Source organism: Papio anubis, chromosome 5, assembly GCF_008728515.1.
Source record: "Papio anubis isolate 15944 chromosome 5, Panubis1.0, whole genome shotgun sequence".
NCBI lineage: Eukaryota > Metazoa > Chordata > Mammalia > Primates > Cercopithecidae > Papio > Papio anubis.
In genome coordinates, this window is record NC_044980.1 from 68,358,980 (window position 1) to 68,385,581 (window position 26,602).

Consider the following 26,602-nt stretch of genomic DNA (forward strand, 5'->3'; position numbering starts at 1 on the left):
TTTAATCCAGTAGACAATGAGAAACGCTGATCTGGGTCTATGGCATAATAGGAAGTAGTATGCCACATACTGCGTGTGGGAGTTGTGCCGGAGAGGTTGGAAAGTGAGTGCGTCTAAGACTGGGAAGACCAGTTTGGAGAGGCTATTGCACTGTTTTAAGTAAGAGATAATAAAGCCCTGCACCAGGTGGAGAGCAGAAGGAACGCAGAGAAGACGCAGGAGAGGCACATTTCAGAGCGAATCCAGCATGCAATGGATGTCCTACACGAGACAGAGAGATGCAGGTAACCGGAGCCATTTACAGTAACGGGTAAATCTCGGGAAACCGCTGGTTTCGGCTACCGGCCAGTTATAGGTTTGAGGTGCCCGTCGCTGCCACTGCCTTTTTTATACTCCTCTTTTTTTCATGGCCGCCTCCACTTCCCTCCATCTCTCCCGCGCTAGTAACTGAGCTTTCAGTCATCGACCTGACCCTGCGTTTTCCCTCACGCTCAATTCTGCTTCCTATAACTGCCTCCCACTGTACTCTCACAGCCAGGACGACCACGGGTCAGGCCCTGGGGCTGTGGGACACTCCACCCGCCAGGTCCCCTATCGCCTTCGCCTAGGCAGCTGCCATGCTTGCGCCCCCACGCCTCTAGGGCCAATAGGCAGGCCCTACTGCTGGGACTCGAACGGCTATTGGTTGGCCGGGCCGTGGTGAGAGATGGTGCGGTGCCTGTTCTTGGCCCTGCAGAGAGCTGTGGGCGGTTGTTAAGGCGACCGTTCGTGACGTAGCGCCGTCAGGCCGAGCAGCCCCCAGGCGATTGGCTAGACAATCGAACGATCCTCTTTTATTGGTCGAAGGCTCGTCCGGCTCCACGCGTGCGTAAGGCGAGTGTTCCTTCCGCTCCGTGTCTCCGTTGACTGGAGACGGGCGGAGCACCGGCGCCGGGGTTCGGTGGCCTCTAGTGAGATCTGGAGGTGAGGCGGCTGGTGGCCGAGAAGCGGGGCCGGGGCGGCGGGGAGCGGGGCGAGATGGGTGGGAGCGGGGTTTGGGCTATTTTGGTGGCAATTCTGGAGCTTCCCTCGGCCTTGGGAAGTGGCTGCCGGCAGCTCCTGCGGACCTGGAGGGTGCTGCGGTTGCGCTTTGTTGGTGTGGCGGCCCGGACCCGCGGGGACTGCAAGGAATGTCCTTGAGGCCCGGCAGGCCGAGCGGCGACCGGCACCAGTGCCGGAGGAACCCAGGGTCCCGAACTGGGCTTGAGAGGCGGGCGGCGGTCTGGCCTCTTGGTGACTGCGGTCATCATCTGTGGACCCGCGGGGCGTAGCCGCGTTCATCGGCCGTGTTCAGAGTAGGCAGTGCTGGCTGCATTGTCGCGATAATCGGGGCAGAAAGGGTGTCAGGCAGGGTGACCTCGGAGGCCCCTGGATTCGAGAAATGCTAGGGGTCTGTGGGGCTTCTGGGTTGGCAGCTCGCAGGGCAGACGGGAGAAGCGCGCCTGCTGGATCCGGGCATTCACGCCCAGGAGCTGCTGTTCGTTAGCTCCTTTCTTTTACGTGACAGGAAAGATCTCTGTAAATGCTGCTAACTAACTTAGAACCATAAAGAACCGTGGATTGGTGTAGATGTGTCCGGTTATTTACAGGAGAACGGCTTGAGAGGATGCGGAACCCAACGTGGGGATTCGCACAAGGACTCAAAAGATTCTTCTTCTTCTTCTTTTTTTTTTTTTTGGTAAGGGGCGTAGTCTCCTTGGTGCTGATGTTCTTTTAGGAAAAATGTATCTTGGAGATAAAAATATAGAACAGTTAATTTCTGCAGTAGGAGGAGGTCGATGTACTTCATTCTTAAGTAGTCGTTTGAAATATTTCAGGATTTGAGGATATGCCTTCTTAGACATGGTCCTGCAGAGTCCTAGGAAACATTTATTTCTGGGCTATACTAAATGTGCATGTTTTCGGCGTCCCACAAGGTAGAGAATGTACTTTTTGTTTACTTATGAATTTATTTTCGTCTCCATGCAATGAAAGGCATTTTGCAATTTAGAGATAATCTAGCAAAGGCCTGGACAGTACTTTGGGCATAGACTGGATTTTGTAGGCCTGCTTTGTTGTAGTGTTCTTCCAGAACTTATGATAAACTTGGTGGTCAAGACAAATGGGAATTAGTAACATGAAGGTTAAACAAAATTGCACATAGGTTACAGCATTAACATGAAAATTGTCAGGTGTTTGGGATAACCATTTCAAGATAAGTGAATATGCCTGCATGCACACACTCTTTGTATTATTCCTTTATGGTCTAGTTTCTAGACTATAGATAGCCACATTATGGAATCACATGGTCTACTTAGGTTGACCCATGTGAAATTGCCAGTATTTAAAATTCAGCTAACCTACAAAAATAGCAGTTTCGTATGATTCCATTTAATACTTATCTTTGTCAGAGAACTTTGGAGCTCTAGCTTCATAAGTGAATGAAGAGAAGAGATATGACATAAAAACAGCATGTAATAGAATGTGAGCTAATTGGGTATAGAATCCAGGTTTCCTGATTGCCAGTGCAAGATTTTTTTTTTTTCCCTTCTTTCTGGAATACCAGCTTGAGCAGCAGAATGCTAGATCCTCTTGGGATTGAAAATGACTGCCATATAAGACGCAGTTCTTGCCTTCAAAGAGACAAAATGTACACATTTAATTAATTTGAGAACACTGTAAGACAGTATATAATCAAATACTGGAATGTGCAATGCAGGCGGAGTGCTGAGTAGGAGGAAGTAGGATGCCAAAACATCCTTTTCTGCAGTTGGTGATGGTAGGTGGTTTCTGTAGCAGATTGGATTGACATTTAAGAATTATCCATTCTTTTAAAGAATCTGTAAAATGTTTGGAGCATACTTTTTAGTCTGAATAAGTAAGGCATACCTTGCCTATTTGTTTTATTTCTTTAAGTGAAATTAATTTTTATTGCAGTGTTGCATAAATACCATCAACTCAATTTGCAGGAGCTATCCTGTAGCCTGCTTGTTCCATTTGCAACTGCTGATGAAGGTGGAAGATTGAATTCTATGGCATGTAAATGCTTTGCATAATCACAGGGCAATGGGGAGGATGTTCATGAGAAATGAGATTGTTTATAATTATGGTTGCTTTTGACACACCCTTATAAGATTGCTCTGTTTGTTTCCAAATAGGTGGGGTTTTCTGTGTTTAGGGGTGGCTGACAGGGTCATGTGTAATTTTTTTCCTTGAATATTGCAAAGATGACTTTACACCTGGGAAAAAAGTCCCAGAATTACAATGCCACCATAAAATCTTTTGAGGGAATACATAATGTGTCTAATGTATAATTATGGGTTTATGATGTTAAACCAATTTGTTCACAAGTTAGTGTTCCTACAGGGTTGCAGCTAAGATTTTAATTCAAATGAATTAAGTTTTTAATAATAATGGAATCTGATTGGCATAATGAGGAAAAATCTGAGCTGAAGTGTTTTTTTGCAGGGAAAGAGAGTTAGAAATAATTTTGACCTAATTTTGAAACACATAGTTAATTTACTTTCTGGAACTTCGATGCTAGTTGATCCTGTAGAACACTTGGTAGAGTTGTGTTTTAAATGTAAGACAGAAATTATGTGATAGAATGCCATCATGAAAATCTAGCCTTTTACTTTTAGTGAGTCTTTTGGTTATAATTAAGTAGGGTTCAAATCTAAGATTTGATTAAAGATTTCCAATATTTTAAGTCCAAGTACCTGCTAATTTAATAGAAAGTATTTTGTTGCTGTTTTACGTTTTCCAGGATAGTTCCAAGTTGACTGTCTCTAATCTGAAGATCTGAAATCCAAAATGCTCCAAAATCTGAAATTTCTTTAGCACCAACCTGACACTCAAAGGAAATGCTCATTGCAGCATTTGGAATTTGGATTTTGGATTTTGGATTAGGGATGGTAAGCTAGTAAATGTAATGCAGATATTACAAAATTCGAAAACATCCCAAATCTAAAACACTTCTGGTCCCAAGCATTTTGGATAAGGGATACTCAACCTGTATGTAAAATGTTTCTCCTTCCCATACCCCATTAATATATTCCCTGAATGCTCTGCATTTAGCCTTAAACTAGAGGGCATGGGTTACATCCATATCTAGGTGCCTTAAAAAAAAGTCATCTTTAGATCTGTTTCAAGATGTGTCATAAAACACATGCTACTATAGTTTAAGAATTTAAGCCAGCATTTGTTGAGCAATGCTATGTGTGAGTGCAAGGTGCTGGAGGGTAAATTGATGAATAAGACTCAGGGTGGAAGGCTGAAAAAGCATGAGTAAACACAGGCAGGTACATGCCACATTTATATTCCTTTAGGTACTGCCAGCTTTTTAAAACTGACCCATGGTAGGAAATACATGTTAATTTAAAAGCCAGACACACACTTACATATGGATAGTTTCTTGAAACATAGTTTTAAGAAATAATACCTACCCATACTACCTGGCTTACCCAACAGCTATTTTTTATAATACTGTTTTCTATTTAATTTTATTTAAAAATGTTTGTTCTTATTGACGAAATTGATGTCATGATCTAATTGATCCAGTTGTTGTGGATCAACGGTTTGAAAACTATTCAGCTAGTGGCGTGGTATGGCTGAAATGTAGAGAACATGGAGTGATGCAGTGAGAGATGACACTTGATATTTGCTTTGGTTCCTTAAAGCTACTCTTTTTTTTTTCTTTTTTTTTTTGGTCTTTCTCCAACCTTTTATAAATAGATAAATGCTTTCTTTCTCTTACTTGATTGCCTTTTTATAGTCTGTCTTCAACAGATGAATCACTTTCTTAGTTATTACTAAATGTGAGATTCATTTGAATTCTTGCTAGTGTGGCAGTTAATGAGCTTACTTTTTAAGTCTTTTTGTTGATTTTTGCGGGTTACTAATATGCTTTATCACAGGCATTAATTTCAGGGAAAGAAGTAAGACTTGTAGGTTTATTTGTGGAGACCAATGGTAATATAAGATTTTTTCAAAGTAGAATATCAGAATTAGTATTTAGCAAACAGGAAATTTAATCATGGTACTCACTAGATCAAAATCTTCTATGTGTTCTATTGGGAATTTTTTTGAATGCCATATACAGATACTTCAGCCAGTCATCTTCTTCTACTACTGTTCTAGCTTTTGATTAGTTGTGAAAGTTGGGAGCTTTTCATGTCTAATGCTTTTCTACTGGTCTTCTAGCACTACTGTTGATGATTCTGCTAGAAGAAAAGCAGCCACCACAGCAAAATTCTTACCCTGTTTTATTAATGTAGAAACATCTATCAGAAAAGACTTTTTCTGTTGACAGCAATGTTAGGAAGGTTTTATTAAACATCCTTTTGCTAGTGACATTCTGCCATATGTTTTATGGAATGAAAAAGTACAAGAGGTCCCTGCCCTTGAGGATCTTATAAACTAACATGATTTATAGCAGGACACTCAACAAGTAGATTCTTTGGTGTTTACCTTTTGTGTAATCAGAATGTAGATGATGAAGAAGATACTTAACATGCATTTTATATCTCGGTAATTAGAAAATGTGAATAGCTGTTTCTCACTTGTGTTTTCTGCTTGATTGCTCTTCTACTTGCAAGGCTCAGGTAATAAGGTCGAGTTTATCTTAAATGTTTGAATTCATATAATTTTTAAGAAATGACTGCTTTAAAGTTGGTTGCCAGTGAGTAGTAAAGGATTTATTGTTTGAGTGAAGAAGTAATAACATAGTTCTCTTAATTTTATAATTATTTTCCAGAATTATAAGGAACAGTATCAAATAGTCATATGTATAGGACACTGTGCATACAAAGCAGGGTTTATAGCATACTTTTCCTTAAAATCTTTTCCTAAAACTACAGTGAGCTGTATAGCACACTCTTCCTTAAAATCTTTTGCTAAAAATACAATGAGCTGTATACTAAGTGTTCACACTTGATATTCCTTCCAGGATCCACGGATTCTGTATCTACAATGTTGTCAAGACTTTTTCGAATGCATGGCCTCTTCGTGGCCTCCCATCCCTGGGAAGTCATAGTGGGAACAGTGACACTGACCATCTGCATGATGTCCATGAACATGTTTACTGGTAACAATAAGATCTGTGGTTGGAATTATGAATGTCCAAAGTTTGAAGAGGTTAGTGAAGTTAATTTGATATTGACTAAAGTAAATTACATTTTCAATTTCTAAAGAGCCCTTAAGTCCTTATATGGTCCCTTTAGGGACCACATAATTTTTAAAAGTTATGAGTAAAAATTTTTTTTTTTTTTTTGAGAGGGAGTCTCCCTCTGTCGCCCAGGCTGGAGTTCAGTGGCACGATCTCGGCTCACTGCAAGCTCCGCCTCCCAGGTTCATGCCATTCTCCTGCCTCAGCCTCCAGAGTAGCTGGGACTATAGGCGCCCGCCACCACACCCGGCTAATTTTTTGTATTTTTAATAGAGACGAGGTTTCACCGTGTTAGCCAGGATGGTTTCGATCTCCTGACCTCGTGATCCCCCCACCTTGGCCTCCCAAAGTGCTGGGATTACAGGCGTGAGCCACCGCGCTCGGCCAAGTAAAATCTTTAGTATGTAGGAACTTACCTCAAATTTCTGTTTATATGGAATGCACTGGAAATACTATTATTTTGCGTTCTCTTCACAAATGAGTGTAATTGACTTTATTTGAGAAATACATCTTTTATAAGTAACTAATAGTCAAAAATGAGTGTGGGCCAGGTGTAGTGACTCATGCCTGTAATCCCAACACTTTTGGAGGCCAAAGCAGGAGAATTGTTTGAGCCCAGGAGTTCAAGACCAGCCTGGACAACCTGGGCAACATAGTAAGACCAAGTCTTTAAAAAAAATTAAAGGCTGGGCGCAGTGGCTCACGCCTGTAATCCCAGCACTTTGGGAGGCCAAGGGAGGTGGATCACGAGGTCAGGGGATCGAGACCATCCTGGCTAACACGGTGAAACCCGTGTCTCTACTAAAAAATACAAAAAATTAGCCGGGCATGGTGGCGGGCGCCTGTAATCCCAGCTGCTCGGGAGGCTGAGGCAGGAGAATGGCGTGAACCCGGGAGGGGGAGCTTGCAGTAAGCCGAGATCGCGCCACTGTACTCCAGCCTGGGCAACAGAGCAAGACTCCGTCTCAAAAAATAAAAAAATAAAAAAAATAAAAAATTATCTGGATGTAGTAGCATGCACCTGTAGTCCTGCTAGTTTGGAGGCCATGGCAGGAGGATCCCTTGAACCTGGGAGGTCGAGGCTGCAGTGAGCTGTGATTGCACCACTGTACTCCAGCCTGGGTAACAGCATGTAACCCTGTCTCAAAAAAAAAAAAAAAAAATTGCAGTGATGTATTAACTTACCACAGTGGTTTGATTAAAAGTTGGATTTAATTTTTGATTTGCATGTTTGATATTTTTATTGGACTTGTATTGTGCTTACATTTATGTTCTCATGACAATATATAAATGAATTGCACATGCAAAATAAAAATTTTTAGTTTTGATTGCTTATTTTAAAAGTCAGAGCTATTGGAATTTCCTTTTCTTTCTCTCCTATTAGGATGTTTTGAGCAGTGACATTATAATTCTGACAATAACACGATGCATAGCAATCCTGTATATTTACTTCCAGTTCCAGAATTTACGTCAACTTGGATCAAAATATATTTTGGGTAATAGTTTTACATGTTTAACTTCTGGTGTCATGAGATTTTTGATGTGCTGTAGAAATAAACCTGTTCATTCAAATCATGTATTTGGAAATATGTGTGTTGCTGAAAGTGTGCTGCATGCATTTAATAGTTTCCTTATTATTGGCAGTTAGACATTCTGAAATTTGAAACCTTAATAATTTGGAGAAAACTAGTATTATCTCAGAATACTGTGTGAGACTGTTATTATTTGTGTAGTAAAGGATAAAAGTTTTTCAGTATTGAACTTTTGTCATTTTAGGTATTGCTGGCCTCTTCACAATTTTCTCAAGCTTTGTATTCAGTACAGTTGTCATTCACTTCTTAGACAAAGAATTGACAGGCTTGAAGTAAGTATTTAAAACCTAAATATACTTTCTGTCAAAATGCATTTTAAAAAACTTTTCTTCCCCATGCTGCTAAGGCACACATTTTCAAAAGTTAAGAAAATAAGGGGAATTTTTTTGTATAATTTTACTATTAGCTAATTTTCTTAACTATTAACATTTTGGCATATATCCTTTTCTACTGTTTTTATACTTAAAGAAAATATCTGACATCATATATATTGTTTTATAATTTCTTTATGCATAATAATAGTTTATCAACATCTTTCCCTGTGCTTTTTTGTTTGAGACGGAGTTTCCCTCTCGTCACCCAGTCTGGAGTGTAATGGCATGATCCTGGCTCACTGCAACCTCCGCCTCCTGGGTTCAAGCAGTTCTCCTGCCTCAGCCTCCTGAGTAGCTGGGATTACAGGCACCTGCCACCGTGCCCATCTAATTTTTGTATTTTTAGTAGAGACTGTTTTTCGCCATGTTGGTCAGGCTGGTCTCCAACTCCTGACCTCAAGTGATCTGCCTGCCTTGGCCTCCTAAAGTGCTAGGATTATAGACGTGAGCCATTGTGCCCGGCCTCCGTGTCCTTAATGTTAAACTAAATTGTTTGTAATGGCTATATGTATTCTCTTCTGTCTAAACATCTTGTAGTTTATTAATCATCTAATGTTGGACTGTTAGGTTATTTAATTTTTTTCAATAATAACAACTCTGATGACTGTTTTTGTAACTACATTTTTGTTCATATTCATAATCATTTTCTTCAGATACATTCCTAGGAGTGAGACAGTGGTTTTGCTTTTTTTAGAGCTTTGCTTTTTTTTTTTTTTTTTTAAAAGAGCTTTTTAGTGCTGTCATTGCCAATTTAGTTTCCAGAGAGTTTGTTTAGTTTATCATTCCACAGGTGGTGATTAATGAAAATTTTTATATATTCTACTTTTTTCCCCTAATGGTAATCCAAGGAGGTACTTTTTACCAAGGATGATCTTTTGATACAAAATTATCAAAAGGTGTTTAAATGTAAATATACTTACATTTTAACATTAAAAATATTTTTAACAAATACTTTGAGCAACTGTTATGTTTAGCTTTGAGGATGCCAAAGAAATATAGGGTATACCTTTTTGTCTGCAGAAAGGTACACATACTACAGGATCATACAATATAGAGGGGGAAAGGTTTTGTTCTAAAAAGAATTTTTTTTAAATCATACTTTTTCTCATTAAATTTATCTGATCATTTTGTTCTTTTCCAGTGAAGCTTTGCCCTTTTTCCTACTTCTGATTGACCTTTCCAGAGCAAGTGCATTAGCAAAGTTTGCCCTCAGTTCCAACTCACAGGTAAGTATTATTTATAAGATAGCAGTGTGAATAGTATTCTTTTTTTCAGTTTACATTAATAGGAAGGATTAATAGAGTTTCTTCATAGTCCAGGATTTAAGAATTGCCCAAAGTTTTAAGTTTAATTCTCAAGTCCCAAGACTGGTCTCTATAAGTGCCCCAGGAACAGTCCCCTTTATCTAACAACTCAATTATGATTCTGTAGCTACTGGAATTTTGAATTGCCTCCATTTTTCTTTTTGAAAGTTTTCAAAAATTATGGTAATAATTTTTGGGTAAATAAGAGTATTTTCCTAGTGAAACACATCAGAGAGCAGAACAGGATCTAATGGAAGAGAACCCCAGGGCTGATTGATTGATTGATTGATTTGAGATGTAGTCTCACTGTCGCCCAGGCTGGAGTGCAGTGGCGAGATCATGGCTTCTCCTGGGTTCAAGGGAGTCTTCAGAGCCTCAGCCACCCGAGTAGCTGGTATTACAGGCGTGCACCACCATCCCCGGCTAATTTTTGTGTTTTTAGTAGAGACGGAGTTTTGCCATGTTGGCCGGGCTGGTCTTTAATTCCTGACCTCAAGTGATCCACCCACCTCGGCCTCCCAAAGTGCTGGGATTAAAGATGTGAGCCACCGTGCCTGGTCAGACTTATTTTTAAACCCCTTAAATTAACACTAGCGTTATTTCCTATTTTAAGTTTCTTCTTAATGTTCATAAGTCACTTTGAAGAACCTAACCTTTTTAACAATATTATATCAGAGCATTTTGAGTATAAAATAGTACACAATTCTGCCCTGATTATTTATTGATAAATGTGTATGGTCATTTGAACATGTTAACAAGGAAATGAGTTTGGTTTTATTAATACTAATATGATCTCATAAAAAATTTGCAACTAAGCTTCTGCCATGGTAGGCAAAACTATAGAATGTTGTAGGGTTTAATTATGTGGGATTTAAATGACAGAGTTAATGCGCGACCTCAAAGGAATATTCCTAAGTAATATCTTATTCAGTGGAAAGGGAATCAGGGCACTATATGTTCTTTTTTAAAAATTTGGCTGGGTGCAGTGGCTCACCCCTGTAATCCCAGCACTTCGGGAGGCCGAGGCAGGCAGATCACCTGAGGTCAGGAGTTCGAGATCAGCCTGGCCAACGTGGTGAAACCCTGTCTCTACTAAAAATACAAAAATTAGCTGGGCATGGTGGTGGGTGCCTATAATCCCAGCTACTCGGGAGGCTGAGGCAGGACAATCGCTTGAACCCAGGAGGCGGAGGTTGCAGTGAACCAAGATCGAGCCATTGCATGTTGCACTCCAGCCTGGGAAACAAAGTGAGACTCCATTTCAAAAAAGAAAAAAAAATTCATTTTTAAATCCGTCATAATACCATCACACTTTCTATCTTGACTACCTGTTAGTTTTATCATATTGTATATTTTACTCTTTGAATAGTAATTTGGTATTAATATAAGCCATAGGATGCTCTAACATTTAAAAAAGTTATTTTGTCCCTTGCCCTCATTGATATGTTTGATCCGTTTTAGGATGAAGTAAGGGAAAATATTGCTCGTGGAATGGCAATTTTAGGTCCAACGTTTACCCTCGATGCTCTTGTTGAATGTCTTGTGATTGGAGTTGGTACCATGTCAGGTTTGTAAGCAATTTTTGCCATATTTTAAAATAGGTATGTCACTAAAGAGGAAAAAGAACATCTTGGATTTGTATTATTTATTGTTAAATTCTGACTTTTAAATTACTCTTAAAATTTTTTATTATATTTGTGATATTTTTGTTCATTTGCTTTCTTTTGTTTGGTGTTTTAACCAACATTGCATTCCAAGGTTGGTCTGGAAGACACCTTCCAGGCCCTGCTGTTACTTAGACTCAACTGGTGACTTGGTTTTTTGTGTTTTAATTGTCATGTAGGGAGAAAAGAGTCAGGAATTGGACAGATCTGAGTAAGATTCACCTAATAAGGTGATTGGAAATATTAATCCAGTAGTAAGCAGTACATCTCAGCAAGCACCCAGCATTAGCTTCAACACATGTTTCTTCATTCTTAATTTGGATAGTAGAGAATTAGATACTAATATCAAACATAGGACTTCATTATGTAGAATAAAAATTACAGCCTGGCATGGAAATTTGCCAGAAGGAATATATTATGGTGTGTGAAGGTCTCCTAATCATTAGGACTATATTTTATGACTTTCTCATAAAGACCATACTTAGTTAACTACTGTGTATTTCCTGGTACCTTAGAGCCCTCAGTGAGATGCCTCATTCTTTCAGAAGTAAATTATCTAACTTTTAAGGATGTAAATTACTGTCATTAGTTTAGGCCTTTTCAGTGGATAGTATTTTAAAAATGTAATATTGCTTCTAACTTTCTGAGAGTAAATTATTATTTAGTTATTTCTTTTATTCAACAAAGATTTTATTTAGCAGATAAAATATTTTTTAATTTTAAAAATTTACTTACCTTAAAATTTACTTTTGGGAGTACAATTTTATGAGTTTTGATAATGACATAGCCATGTAACCAGCACTACACTCAAGAAAAAATGTTGATCAGGTGAAAATGTACTTGTATGATTTTATTCAAACAAAAGAATATATGAGAAGAGGATTCGCCAGGAAGTAATAGTTGGGCCATGAAACCACGGGGTTATTCATTGAAATAATAATGATGTGAAAAGCAGTTGGGCGATGAGTTTTGTCATGATATGGTCAGAAAAGTAGACAAAGGAAGTGATTAGATTTGTGGTTGGAGAGGGCAGTGAGACATTTACAGCTATACAGAAATGGTGTAATTAGAGATTTGGGTTAGGGTAGAAAAGGACAGATTTAACACATATTAACTTGGAAGTAACCCTTTGAAAAAGCCAGTACAAAAAGTAGAAAGTCTTAGCTTCTTGGATGCATGTGGATTGGTGCTGTTTCTTTGTGTATAGAGAGACTTATCTGGGGACAACGTAAGGAAGAATGCCTGGAGAGCATATGGCAACAACATGAGTGAATATTGTGCAGAGAGAAATAGTAGATAGTCAAGTCAGGAAAGCATTGGTCAAGTATGGTTTCGATGGCCTCAAGTTTGAAAAGATTATATTCAGCTACCGTTTAAAATGTAGTTTGATTTATAATGCTTTTGTTATTGTGATTGTGTAGCCTCTTGAATTTCCACATTTGAGGGTAATTGTGTAATTAAAAATATACAATATATGCTTGTTCTAGTCAGTCAAATGATATCTTTAAATTTAGGAAATAAAATACAACTTTGAGTTTTTGTGAGCAGTTTTTATAGGACAATTTAAATTTATGTTTCAAAGCATTGTTATGTTTGACATCAGAAATATGTTTTTTATTATGCTCAAGGTTATTTGTAAAGTGAGAGAGAAGGATTTGGTGGTAATCTAAGGTCTCTTCTAGCCTCTGTAATTCGGTTGTTTTCTATTTGAGATTACCAAATGATACCTTAAGCATTTTGTAGTGGATTATGTTTGTTAATTTTTAATCTTGAGTTGCCATTTTGTATTATATCATTTTCCAAACAGATCAATGAAATAACCAAAATTATAAGAACTTCAGTAGCCATCATAGAGGTTATATTGAAATTAGAGTTTGTTGGTACACCAAAAATAATTATTTTGATCTTATATCAGGACTGGCATAACTGGCAGGATATTCTACTTATATAAAAAATCCTTGGTTAATTGGCAAATTGCTTTTCTCCTAAGAAGTGGGATTAGATCAATAGTGTAACTGGGGTTTTGCTCCATTAGAGTAGCTTGCACGCTCCATATTTCATAACAAGGCACTACTGCTTGACAAAAAGGAGTTGGAAACACATGTTTATCAGTTGTGTATTAAACACTACGATTCTGCCTGGCATTGTGATATTGGGGACATGGGAGAAGGCAAGAGCTTTGCCCTTGAGGGACTTACAGTTCTGTGGTTATTCCTGCTGTTCCCTAAGGCTTGGCATCACCTCTGAGTTGCTAATTCTATTTCCAGTAAATGGCAAGGAGCTTAATGTATTGATATTTTCATGTATTTGTCTACCTGCAGGAAGACAAATATATCCTTGTGATACATGCAGCATCAAAAATACACACACTTTACTAGTTATATCTTTAATTTTTCTCTAACCAGGGGTTCGTCAGCTTGAAATTATGTGCTGCTTTGGCTGCATGTCAGTTCTTGCCAACTACTTCGTGTTCATGACTTTCTTCCCAGCTTGTGTGTCCTTGGTATTAGAGGTAAGACCAGTTCTTACATATGGCACTAGTAGAAGAGTAATATTTCTGCTTACCTCATTTTACCTGAACAGAATCAGTACCTTCTAATGTCACACTGACTTAATTTGTAGCTTTCTCGGGAAAGCCGCGAGGGTCGTCCAATTTGGCAGCTCAGCCATTTTGCCCGAGTTTTAGAAGAAGAAGAAAATAAGCCAAATCCTGTAACTCAGAGGGTCAAGATGATTATGGTAATGACATAGTTTTCTTCTCCTTTTAGTATCCTCACTTCCAATCTCATTCTTTTAAGATTTCTTATTTTCTACAATTTTTGGCTCATTCGATGATATTGCGCCCCCTGGTCTTTATTAGCCCCTCTCTCCTAAGCAAACTTTTTAAGTTCCTCCACCTTATCTCCCTTTGAAAGCCTGTTCTTTGGGATGTTTTCAGTAGTTCAGTGGGGTCACTACTTTATTTAGTTGCATAGCAAGCTTGGGGCTTTCTTTTTCATGGTAAGAGGAAGCTATGAGAGATAATGTCTGGTTGTCCATTTGCTAGGGATAAGAAATTTAAGTTCTGTTGATATGCAGAGGATACATTATTTTTAAAATTTTATTTCAGTCTCTAGGCTTGGTTCTTGTTCATGCTCATAGTCGCTGGATAGCTGATCCTTCTCCTCAAAACAGTACAGCAGATACTTCTAAGGTTTCTTTAGGACTGGATGAAAATGTGTCTAAGAGAATTGAACCAAGTGTTTCCCTCTGGCAATTTTATCTCTCTAAGTAAGTTAACTGATATCTACTTTGTGATATATTAATCATAGTACTCAATGCTAATATAAGTTCAGATTGTGTCCTTTACATTTCTGAATAATATTTTAATTTGCTTTCTTTTATTTAGAATGATCAGCATGGATATTGAACAAGTTATTACCCTAAGTTTAGCTCTCCTTCTGGCTGTCAAGTACATCTTCTTTGAACAAGCAGAGACAGAATCTACACTCTCGTTAAAAAACCCTATCACATCTCCTGTAGTGACACAAAAGAAAGTCCCAGACAACTGTTGTAGACGTGAGCCTGTGCTGGTCAGAAATAACCAGAAGTGTGATTCAATAGAGGAAGAGACAGGGATAAACCGAGAAAGAAAAGGTAACTTGTTATTCTCTTCACTTTCAGTCCTTCATTGCTTCTTCAAAAAATAGTATGTTTTCAAAATTTTGTGCCGTGTTGTGAGATTTCTTTTGATCTCTTGAACAGTTGAGGTTATAAAACCCTTAGTGGCTGAAACAGATACCCCAAACAAAGCTACATTTGTGGTTGGTAACTCCTCCTTACTCGATACTTCATCAGTACTGGTGACACAGGAACCTGAAATTGAACTTCCCGGGGAACCTCGGCCTAACGAAGAATGTCTGCAGATACTTGGGAATGCAGAGGTGAGGACGATACATAAACTCCAACGTGGCATTTTTCATTACAAAGGAGCTTTTTCAAGGAAGAAAAATCTAGTATCTGCTGAACACTACAGCTAAGTTCTGGGCACCGTGTAACATAACTAACAGATACTATCTTCTTTCTTTATTTCCCACAATCTTGAGAGGTAGGTAGAATTACCTGTTTTCCCGATGAGAACGTTGAGGTTCCAGTATGTTTAATTTCCCCAAGTAGTACATCTAGGAAATGGTAAAGCTGATAGCAGGGTCCAAGATTTTCTGACTCCAGAGTGAAAACTCTTTCTAGTTTATTACTGTTTATCACAGAGATGAGCGACTACTGTATTCTCATAGGTGTGTTGAGGCCTAGAAAGAGTTTAACACAGAGACAGGTTTCAAAGATACAAGAAAGTGTTTGTTTTATTTTGTAAGCTTGATACCCATGAGGAAGCTTGCTTTTTTTCCTGAGATTTGAAGAGGGTCTTCTACCTACATGACCATATCAATCTACTCATGCTTTCATGCAAATAATCATGTTCCATCCATGTCTGCTTAATATGGTTAATTCTTTCTTTTAAATATATTTTAATACATTTATTGGCAAAATGCAATTTTTCACCAGTTTTATTGAGGTATACTTGACAAATGAAATTTTATTTTATTATTATTATTATTTTGGGAGACAGAGTGTCATTCTGTCACCCAGGCTGGAGTATAGTGGCACCATCTTGGCTCACTGCAACCTCCACCTCCCAGGTTCAAGTGATTCTTGTGTATCAGCCTCCTGAGTAACTGGGATTACAGGCATGTGCCACCATGTCTGGCTAGTTTTTGTATTTTTAGCAGAGATGGGGTTTCACCATGTTGGCCAGGCTGGTCTCAAACTCCTGGCCTCAAGTGGTCTGTCTGCCTTGGCCTCCCAAAGTGCTGGGATTACAGGCATGAGCCACTGCACGCCCGGCCTGCATTCTTTAATCATATACTTTTTAGCTGAACTTAGTCATTGTTCTTTAAACACAGTTCCCAACTCTGGGTTTCTATTGTTTTTGTCATCTGACATGCCTCCCCATCTCCAGGTGTTCACACCTTCAGGGCAAATGCTAGCATCTGTGAAATCTATCTCAATTCCGCCAAACAGAAGTAACCTTTCTTTTCTGAAGCATCCTTTATATAGAGACTGTGCATTTTTAATGGCAGTTGTACTTTGTTGCTTATATCATATTTACATGAATATCTCCATTATTAGACATCAGGCTCTTAGAAGGCCAAGTCCATGTCTTGAGAAGGCTTTGGATTTCATAGGTGCTCAGTAAACTTTAAGAGAATGAATGAATTTTCATTGACAATACATACACCAGCTAATGTTTGTCTTACTATTCTTTTGAAAAATTAGACTAATATTAGTGTTTGCAGAGAAGATCCTTGAATAAATCCACAGGTAGTAGTCACAAAATTGAATTACTGGTACCAGTTTTGTGGAAGGTGGTGACTGTGAATGTGTGTGTATATATGTATGTATGCATATGTATGTATATCACCACCACAAGCAGAGTCAAGAGACAGCTAATAAACCAAGAGAAAATATTGGCAATTTATGTTTAAGGCTAAAGGGCTAATCTCTAATATATAAAAAGCTCCTGCAAACTGATGAGACTAAATTTTTATCTAATTTTTTAAAAGCAGATAATATAATCAGTCTATTGTCAGGAAGAAAGTACATGTGGCTCTTAAAAATGTGAAAAGGTGATTAACTTCATCCTAAGAGAACTGCAAATTAAAATTGTACTTGAGATATTTTCACTCATCAGATTGGCAATAATCCCAGGGTTTAATAACATACTCTATTGAGGTTGTCGGGAATAGTCTTGTCTTGTTTTTTGTTGTTGTTGTTGTTGTTTGTTTCTTTTGAGAAGGAGTTTTGCTGTTGTTGCCCAGGCTAGAGTGCAGTGGCGTGATCTTGACTCACTGCAACCTCTGCCTCCCAGGTTCAATTGATTCTCCTGCCTCAGCCTCCCAAGTAGCTGGGATTGCAGGCATGTGCCACCAAGCCTGGCTAATTTTTTATTTTTAGTAGAGACGGGGTTTCTCCATGTTTGTCAGGCTGGTCTCGAACTCTGGACCTCGGGTGATCTGCCCATCTTGGCCTCCCAAGGTGCTGGGATTATAGGCGTGAGACACTGCCCCCAACCTGGAAAGGTCTTTTCTTACATTGGTGGTGAGAAGGCAATTGGATAGTGTTAATTCAAATTAATAAAGTTGTAAAAATTATAAAAATTTATAAGATTATAAATGTTCATACCCTTTGGCCCAACACTTGTGTGAATTTATACCCATATATATGCGTGCGTGTGTGTGTGTGTGTGTGTGTGTGTGTGTGTATTTATAATCATGCATAAAAAAGTCTGGATGGATACACAATAAAATAGCGGTACCTATTTATGTGTAGTTAGCAAAGAACTGGGCAGATGGTAGACAGAGATGGGATGAAGACTTTTTGTTATATCTCTTTTAATATTTAGTTTTTAAACCATGTGAATATCTTGCCTGTTCAGGATATTAAAAATAGAAAGTTTACTAGAGTTTAAACAATAGCTGTTACATCTGACACACACTTGAAACCTTGCTAAATTCACATTTATTTTTCTTTTTATGGTGTATTAGTGCAAGCCTGTCTTTGTATTGTAAAATCTAATGATATGGTATTTATATTATTTTTGTTTGGCATTTTTTGTATTAAATGAATTGTTATTTTGCGGAGGTATCTTTTTTGTTTTGTTTTGTTTTGTTTTGTTTTGAGAGAGTCTCGCTCTGTCGCCCAGGCTGGAGTGCAGTGGCCGGATCTCAGCTCACTGCAAGCTCCGCTTCCCGGGTTTACGCCATTCTCCTGCCTCAACCTCCCGAGTAGTTGGGACTACAGGCGCCTGCTACCTCGCCCGGCTAGTTTTTTGTATTTTTTAGTAGAGACGAGGTTTCACCGTGTTAGCCAGGATGGTCTCGATCTCCTGACCTCGTGATCCGCCCGTCTCGGCTTCCCAAAGTGCTGGGATTACAGGCTTGAGCCACCGTGCCCGGCCCCGGAGGTATCTTTTAATTAAAAACTACAGTGATTTAATTTAAAAATTACATTATTTTAACTTAGCATTGTGTGTATTAAATGGTTTATAACATGAACTATAGTCTTTCAAGCCTTCTGTTTCATCTCTCTCTCTAACCCCAATTTCATTTTTTTCTCCATTTCTTTAGAAAGGTGCAAAATTCCTTAGTGATGCTGAGATCATCCAGTTAGTCAATGCTAAGCATATCCCAGCCTACAAGTTGGAAACTCTGATGGAAACTCATGAGCGTGGTGTATCTATTCGCAGACAGTTACTTTCCAAAAAGCTTTCAGAACCTTCTTCTCTCCAGTACCTACCTTACAGGGATTATAATTACTCCTTGGTATGTTGTTTTCTTGATTAAGAGAGGTTTGCTTTGTATGTTTTTAATCTTTTTCTTTTCTTGATTAGTTTCATATATGTACATAGTTTTATAAAACATTTTCCTTTTAAATCATTTTACCCTAATTTTTTATTCTGCTTATGATGTAGGTCATAGAAATCAAAAATATTTTTCCTGTTTTTATAGTCATTACTCAAAGATTTTAGTATTGTAAACACTTTTTAAAGGTAAATTAAAAATTTTGTTTAAAAAGAATACATACTAAAGGATTATGTTTGAAGATAGTTATTAATGACAAGCTGAGATGAGTTTTTGTGCATTTTACTATATAGATTTTCATTTGGTGCCTGACTTTACCTTGTAGGTGATGGGAGCTTGTTGTGAGAATGTTATTGGATATATGCCCATCCCTGTTGGAGTAGCAGGACCCCTTTGCTTGGATGGAAAAGAATTTCAGGTTCCAATGGCAACAACAGAAGGTTGTCTTGTGGCCAGCACCAATAGAGGCTGCAGAGCAATAGGTGTAAGTTGGCATTTATATATTTGCCAGTTTTAAAATACATCATGGGCAAGGCAATGAGAAGAGTTTTAAGGACAATTAGTTGATACCTTTTGGGTCAAGCATGAGCGTTTTTGGGTAACATGTGCTTGCTTCTCTAACATATACTGTGTAGCTTGGTGGAGGTGCCAGCAGCCGAGTCCTTGCAGATGGGATGACTCGTGGCCCAGTTGTGCGTCTTCCACGTGCTTGTGACTCTGCAGAAGTGAAAGCCTGGCTCGAAACATCTGAAGGGTTCGCAGTGATAAAGGAGGCATTTGACAGCACTAGCAGGTGTGTGAGCGGATTTGTATGTACATTTATATCTATTTATTTTAGAACCAGTGTCATTTTCTGTGATTACCAAACATAATTGTTAACATATTACCTCCTTAAGAGCACATAACAGAATATCAACTTTAAAGCTATTCATTTAAAATAAGTAATATTTATGCTTGGTTGGGGGGAAAAAAAGAATCTTGATTCAAATGAATAGCTCCACAGAGGTAAATTAGTAAGAAAAAAAAAAAGTGTGAGCTAGTAATTTTGATTAGACTGTTACTTTGCCTAGGAGAGAACTGTCTTAGAAAAAAAGATTTTCCAGATAGGAGAGAAGTATTAGTATAATAGACTTACTTTAAATAAAGAAAATTAAATTTATAAAGTAGCATAATCAATACAAATGATAACCACAATATAGTTCAAGCTAACACATTTGTTTTTATGTGAACTGTGTAAGTTTATTAAGAAATAATTGTGACTGGGCGCAGTGGCTCATGCCTGTAAGCCCAACACTTTGGGAGGCCAAGGCAGGCAGATCACTTGAGGCCAGGAGTTCGAGACCAGCCTGACTGACATGGCAAAACCCTGTCTCTATTCAAAATACAAAAATTGGCTGGGCATGGTGGCCTGCGCCTGTAATCCCAGCTACTCAGGAGGCTAAGGCAGGAGAATTTCTTGAACCTGGGAGGTGGATGTTGCAGTGAGCTGAGATCACGCCATTGCACTCCAGCCTGGGTGACAGAGCGAGACTCCATCTCAGAAAAATAAATAAATAAATAAAGAATAAAATACAATCTTTGCATCTTTTATTTATAGATTTGCACGTCTACAGAAACTTCATACAAGTATAGCTGGACGCAACCTTTATATCCGTTTCCAGTCCAGGTCAGGGGATGCCATGGGGATGAACATGATTTCAAAGGTAAGTGTAGGCAGAGTATCTGAAAGTACTTTTATTAAAAGGTAAATATTGATTGATATAACTCATGTTATATCAATCAGGCATTTGTTGATTGGTATTCCTTACATTTGATAGATTTAATTTAGACTTGGCATTACACATATCCTGAGTTTACTCAGGACTGGGAACAGTCTTAGTGTTGACATTTCAAAACTTTATCTAGTCAAGAGACCACCTTTGAAGCTGACCTCTTCCAGAGACGTCAAGATTCGTCTTTAAGAACAGCAATATAATCCCAGTACTTTGGGAGGCCAAGGCAAGGAGATTGCTTGGGGTCTGGAGTTTAAGACCAGCCTGGGCAACACAGTGACATGCCATCTCTACAAGCAATAAAAAAAAAAATAGCTGGGCATAGTGGCACATACCTGTGGTCCTCGCTACATGGTAGGCTGAGGTGGGAAGTTAGCTTGAGCCTAGGAGCTTGAGGCCAGCTTGGGCAATGTAGCAAGACCCTGACTCCATTCATCCATCTGTCTGCCCGTCCGTTCGTCTGTCCGTTTTGAATTTAGGATATTTTCTACTTATGTGGGGTTTACAGTCTAATAAACCTATCAAAAGTCAAGGAGCATTGCCAATAAACAGTATGGCAGTTCAACAACTTAAAAATAGAATTACCATATGATCCAGCAGTTGCACTTCTGGGCATATACCCAAAAGAACTGAAAGCAGTTCTCAAAGAGATATTTGTACACCTATGTTTGTAGCAGCATTTTTCATAATAGCCATGAACTGGAATCAACCTAAGTGTTCATTGTTGGATGAATGGACAACAAATTAGATGTATTTGTATGTGTGTGTATGTATATGTCTATATAAAATGGAATATTACTCAGCTTTAAAAAGGGAGGAAATTATAGCACATGATAGAACATGGATAAACGTTGATGACTTTATGCTAAATGAAATAAACCAGTCACAAAAAGACAAATACTATATCATTCCACTTGAATCAGGTGTCCAGAATAGTCAAATTCATAGAGACAGAAAGTAGAATGGTGGTTATCATGGGTTTGGGGAAGGGGAAAATGGGTGGTTGTTATTTAGTAAGTACAGAGTTTTTGTTTTATGAGATGAAAAGAGTTCTGGGAGGAAAGACATGGAACCGGCCCAAATGCCCATCAATGATAAACTGGATAAAGAAAATGTGGCACATATACACCATGGAATACCATGCAGCCATAAAAAAGGAATGAGATCATGTCCTTTGCAGGGACATGGATGAGCCTGGAAACCATCATCCTCAGCAAACTAACACAGGAACAGAAAACCAAACACCTCACCTTCTCACTTGTAAGTGGGAGTTGAACAGTGAGAACACACGAACACAGGGAGGGGAACAACACACACCGAGGCATGTCGGGGGTTTGGGGGCAAGGGGAAGAGCATTAGCACAAATACCTAATGCATGTGGGGCTTAAAATCTATATGACAGGTTGATGGGTGCAGCAAACCACCATGGCACATGTATACCTATGTAACAAACCTGCACATTCTGTGCATATATCCCAAAACTTAAAAAAAAAAAAAGAGTGCTGGGTATTTGTTGCATTGCAGTGTGAATATACTTACCACTGTATACCTAAAAATGGGTAGGATGGTAAATTTTATGTGTTTTACCACAATAAAATTATTTTTTAAATTGCCAATAAGTATGTTTTGGGTTATTGAGGTATGAGTCGTTAATTGAATTAATTCTGTTTAATTGGAAGTAATTGGAAAGCTTATTTGTGTTTTATGTATATTAAAGCTCAATGACACTCCACCTCACAAGATCGACTCTTATGACTCACTTCTCTTTACAGACTGCATTACTTGGGGTTTTAGGTAACAGCTGAATAATTAGAAGATGGAATTTATTACTCATTCCCCAGTGACATATAAATACAAGTATCCTTATTGAGTATTTTTAACATTATCATTTTTTATCTACATCCTATTCAACAATGACTACAAAGAACTTGGTTTTCTTACCAAGAAAGAAACACATTAGGAATCTATACCTGACCAAGAAAGTAATTGTGATGGTTAATAAAACAGCTGTTACTTTTGTGCTCAGTTTCTTTGAAGTATAGTTATTACACTTAGAAATATATCATAGATACAAATAAATTCTTCTCATAAGGATGAATATTTCATGCATTTTAATATGTGTGTGTTTTGCGTTCTTGTTAACAGGGTACAGAGAAAGCACTTTCAAAACTTCATGAGTATTTCCCTGAAATGCAGATTCTAGCTGTTAGTGGTAACTATTGTACTGACAAGAAACCTGCTGCTATAAACTGGATAGAGGGAAGAGGAAAATCTGTTGTTTGTGAAGCTGTCATTCCAGCCAAGGTTGTCAGAGAAGTGAGTGACTGGATAGATAACTTATCTTTTTTATTTTGTAATCTTTAATTGTATTTAAAACTAGGGTAAAGGAGTATTAACATTTTAAATAAAGTTAAATATATGGGACAGTGTTTTCCATCAAAGATGGCTGTTGTGCCTTGCCACCTGCCTATGTGTATCTAATCCATAGGAACAAACTTTTTTTTTTTTTTTTTTTGAGACGGAGTCTCGCTCTGTCACCCAGGCTGGAGTACAGTGGCCGGATCTCAGCTCACTGCAAGCTCTGTCTCCCAGGTTTATGCCATTCTCCTGCCTCAGCCTCCCGAGTAGCTGGGACTACAGGCGCCCGCCACCTCACCCGGCTAGTTTTTTTGTATTTTTAGTAGAGACGGGGTTTCACCGTGTTAGCCAGGATGGTCTCGATCTCCTGACCTCGTGATCCGCCCGTCTCGGCCTCCCAAAGTGCTGGGATTACAGGCTTGAGCCACCGCGCCCGGCCCATAGGAACAAACTTTACTGATTTTTTTTAAATTATTATTTTTTAATGGAGGACAGAACTTGAATGGGGCCACATCTAAACTTTGTTTTCTGGAGATGCAGAAAGATAGATTTGGGTAACATTCCCCTGAACCTTCTGGAGGAACATTAAATGTACACAGCTTTGTTTTCTAGGTATTAAAGACTACCACAGAGGCTATGATTGAAGTCAACATTAACAAGAATTTAGTGGGCTCTGCCATGGCTGGGAGCATAGGAGGCTACAACGCCCATGCAGCAAACATTGTCACTGCCATCTACATTGCCTGTGGACAGGTGAGCTCTCCAGCCTCCACTTCCCTTGTTACGTCTTTCTGAGTGAAAGAAGTATATTGTAGATTTTTTCTTTTCTTTTTTCCAGGATGCAGCACAGAATGTTGGTAGTTCAAACTGTATTACTTTAATGGAAGCAAGTGGCCCCACAAATGAAGATTTATATATCAGCTGCACCATGCCATCTATAGAGATAGGAACGGTGGGCGGTGGGACCAACCTGCTACCTCAGCAAGCCTGTTTGCAGGTATGATGTATCAGGCATAGAGTTCACATGCCTAGTTCCAACTCTGGGTTTCTCTTTCTAGCTGAGACTATGTATCACTCACCTCTATATTTTAATTGGTCTTTTCAAAACTCTTTTGTCATATCAGCCTAATCCATTGTGTCCAAATAGGCATGTTTCAGCTTATGCTTAGATAAGAAAGTAGATGAAGAGAGCAGATGAATGTTCATCTACTGAGTAAAGGGTACTGCCAGTGAGGCTGTGAATATGATGTTAGCTATGGTGTTATGCACTGTCAGTCGTGGCTGTCAAGTCTTGGAAAGTTAGTACGTCCAGTGGAGTCTAGTTCTATTCTAATGCCATTTATAGTTGCCCTGTTTTTAGTTGATTGAGTAAGAAATTGTTCATGATTTTAAGGGTGAATCTTGCTGTGTCTCTCTCTGGCTACAGATGCTAGGTGTTCAAGGAGCATGCAAAGATAATCCTGGGGAAAATGCCCGGCAGCTTGCCCGAATTGTGTGCGGGACCGTAATGGCTGGGGAATTGTCACTTATGGCAGCATTGGCAGCAGGACATCTTGTCAAAAGTCATATGATTCACAACAGGTAATACCCAAAGATATATTTAACATGTTTTCCCTATATTTCAAAAAATATGCAGTGTAAAAACTTACTACTCAGCTACTGTAGTCCCAAGTTAAAATTCTACATTCCTGATGTTTATATATTGCTACTTTGTCATTTTCTACCATAGGTCGAAGATCAATTTACAAGACCTCCAAGGAGCTTGCACTAAGAAGACAGCTTGAATAGCTTGACAGTTCTGAACTGGAACACGGGCATTGGGTTCGAAAGGACTAACATAAAATCTGTGAATTAAAAAAGCTCAATGCATTGGCTTGTTGAGGATGAATAGATGTAATCACTGAGACAACCACTTGGTTTTTGACTCTTTCAGAGAGGTCTCAGGTTCTTTCCATGCAGATTCCTCAGATCTGAACACAGTTTAGTGCTTTACATGCTGTGCTCTTTGGAAAGATTTCAACAAGAATATTGTACGTTAAAGCATCAAAGATGGTAATCTACAGCTCACCTCTGAAGGCAAATACAAGCTGGGAAAAAAGTTTTGATGAAATTCTTGAAGTTCATGGTGATCAGTGCAATTGACTTTCTCCCTCACCCCTGCCGATTGAAAATGGATTTTAAAATTATACTATAGCTGACGAAACTCCTGATTTTGTAGTTAATTTATTAAGTCTGGGATGTAGAACTTCAAGAAGTAAGAGCTAAGTTCATATTTGTAAATTAATTCTTCATTTGGTGCTGGTCTATTTTGATTTTGGGGGTAATCAGCATTATTCTTCAGAAGGGGACCTGTTTTCTTCAAGGGAAGAAACACTTATTCCCACACTACAGAATAATGTGTTAAACGTGCTAAATAGTTCTGTCAGGAAAACAAATCACTGCATTTATCTCCGCAGGCTATTTGTTCAGAGAGGCCTTTTGTTTAAATATAAATGTTTGTCTAGATTGGCTATAACATGTCTTTCAGCATTAGGCTTTTAAGAAACACTGGGTTTTGTATTCATTACTAAAGATATCAGAGCTCTTAAATGTTGCTTAGATGAGGGTGAGTGTCAAATGCAAGCAAGACTGGGACCTTAGAAATCAATGGAGAAACACAGTTTTGAAAGAAAAACGCCGTTTCTCTAAGCCAACTTTAATTGCTTAAGAGACATTTTTATTTAGTTGAAAAATCTAGTTTTTTTTTTTTTTTTTGTAAACTGTATCAAATCTGTATATGTTGTAATAAAGCTTCTTATGCTAGTTTATTGGAAGTGTTCAAGAAATAAAAATCAACTTGTGTACTGATAAAATACTCTAGCTTGGGCCAGAGAAGATAATGTTCTTTAAGGTTGTCCAGGAAACCCTGGCTTGCTTGCGGAGCCTAATGAAAGGGAAAGTCAACTTTCAGAGCCAGTGAAGGAGCCACGTGAATGGCCTAGTTCCTGTGGCCAGGAGGTTGGTGACTGAAACATTTACAGAGGGCTCTTTGATGGACCCATGAACGCTCTTAGCTTCCTCAGGGGATCAGCAGAGTTATTGAATCTTAATTTTTTTTTAATGTACAAGTTTTGTATAAATAATAAAGAACTCCTTATTTTGTATTACATCTAATGCTTCAAGTGTTGGTCTTGGAAAGCTGATGATGTCTCTTGTAGAAGATGGACTCTGAAGAACATTCCAGTAAACCACGGCAGCATGGAGAGCCTCTTAGTGATTGCGTCTGCGGTGTTAATGTGGAAGATTTACCTTTTCCGTTGTACGTAAAGCCTAAATTGTTTTTGTTGTGACTTTTTAGCCAGTGACTCTTTTTCTGAGCTTTTCATGGAAGTGGCAGTGAAAAATATGTTGAGTGTTCATTTTAGGATTGTAATTAATATCTTGCTAAATTAATGTTTTGTACAATTACTATATTGTATACATTTTGTTATAGAATACTTTTTTTTCTAGTTTTAGTAAATAATGAAAAGGAAGTTAATACCAATAAGTGTAAGCAGTAACCTTTTTTTCTTTGGATTAATCCTAGCCCTGCCTGAGGTCTGGAAGCTTGTAAAGTCTGGTCATAGTAGTAACCTGTAATTCATGCGAGGAGTCACATGACCATTCTCAAACTCTAAAACATTGATAGCAGTATTCTATTGCATTAAAATCAGCTTTCTTAGAGCATTTGATTAGTTCAGATTTATGTCAACTAGACATCTTTTGGATAGTGAGAGTGGGAAGGCTAGTTAAGGAGAAGAGGGGCAACCACAACCAAAGAGCCATTGCAAGCATTTAAGCTGTGTGAGCTGAATTGGAGAGGGGAATTTGTACAGCTTAGCATAGCTGAGGATGGCCTCTTTAGAAATTATTGTGAGTCAATAATTTACATAAAATGATTGACTACACTTTTGCTGTAGTTAGAGGTAACAAGGTATG

At 38.5% G+C, this 26,602-nt stretch overlaps 1 protein-coding gene across 2 annotated transcripts; it reads left to right on the top strand.

Moving 5' to 3' along the window:
* Positions 1 to 26,168, top strand: HMGCR (3-hydroxy-3-methylglutaryl-CoA reductase). 2 transcript variants are annotated; one of them, XM_031666237.1, is made up of 20 exons: positions 1 to 284; positions 5,966 to 6,153; positions 7,569 to 7,680; positions 7,961 to 8,048; positions 9,292 to 9,376; positions 10,916 to 11,021; positions 13,524 to 13,630; positions 13,741 to 13,857; positions 14,228 to 14,388; positions 14,507 to 14,754; positions 14,863 to 15,041; positions 18,282 to 18,476; positions 18,841 to 18,999; positions 19,151 to 19,308; positions 20,113 to 20,218; positions 22,433 to 22,603; positions 23,258 to 23,398; positions 23,484 to 23,642; positions 24,072 to 24,226; positions 24,375 to 26,168. In XM_031666237.1, the coding sequence occupies exons 1-20, from the start codon at positions 248 to 250 to the stop codon at positions 24,427 to 24,429; spliced, it is 2,727 nt and encodes a 908-aa protein (XP_031522097.1). In that variant the 5' UTR covers positions 1 to 247; the 3' UTR covers positions 24,430 to 26,168. The 2 variants fall into 2 exon arrangements, with proteins under 2 accessions (XP_031522097.1, XP_003899871.1); XM_003899822.4 differs by lacking the exon at positions 1 to 284 and adding an exon at positions 588 to 963.
* Positions 26,169 to 26,602: the final 434 nt, after the last annotated feature.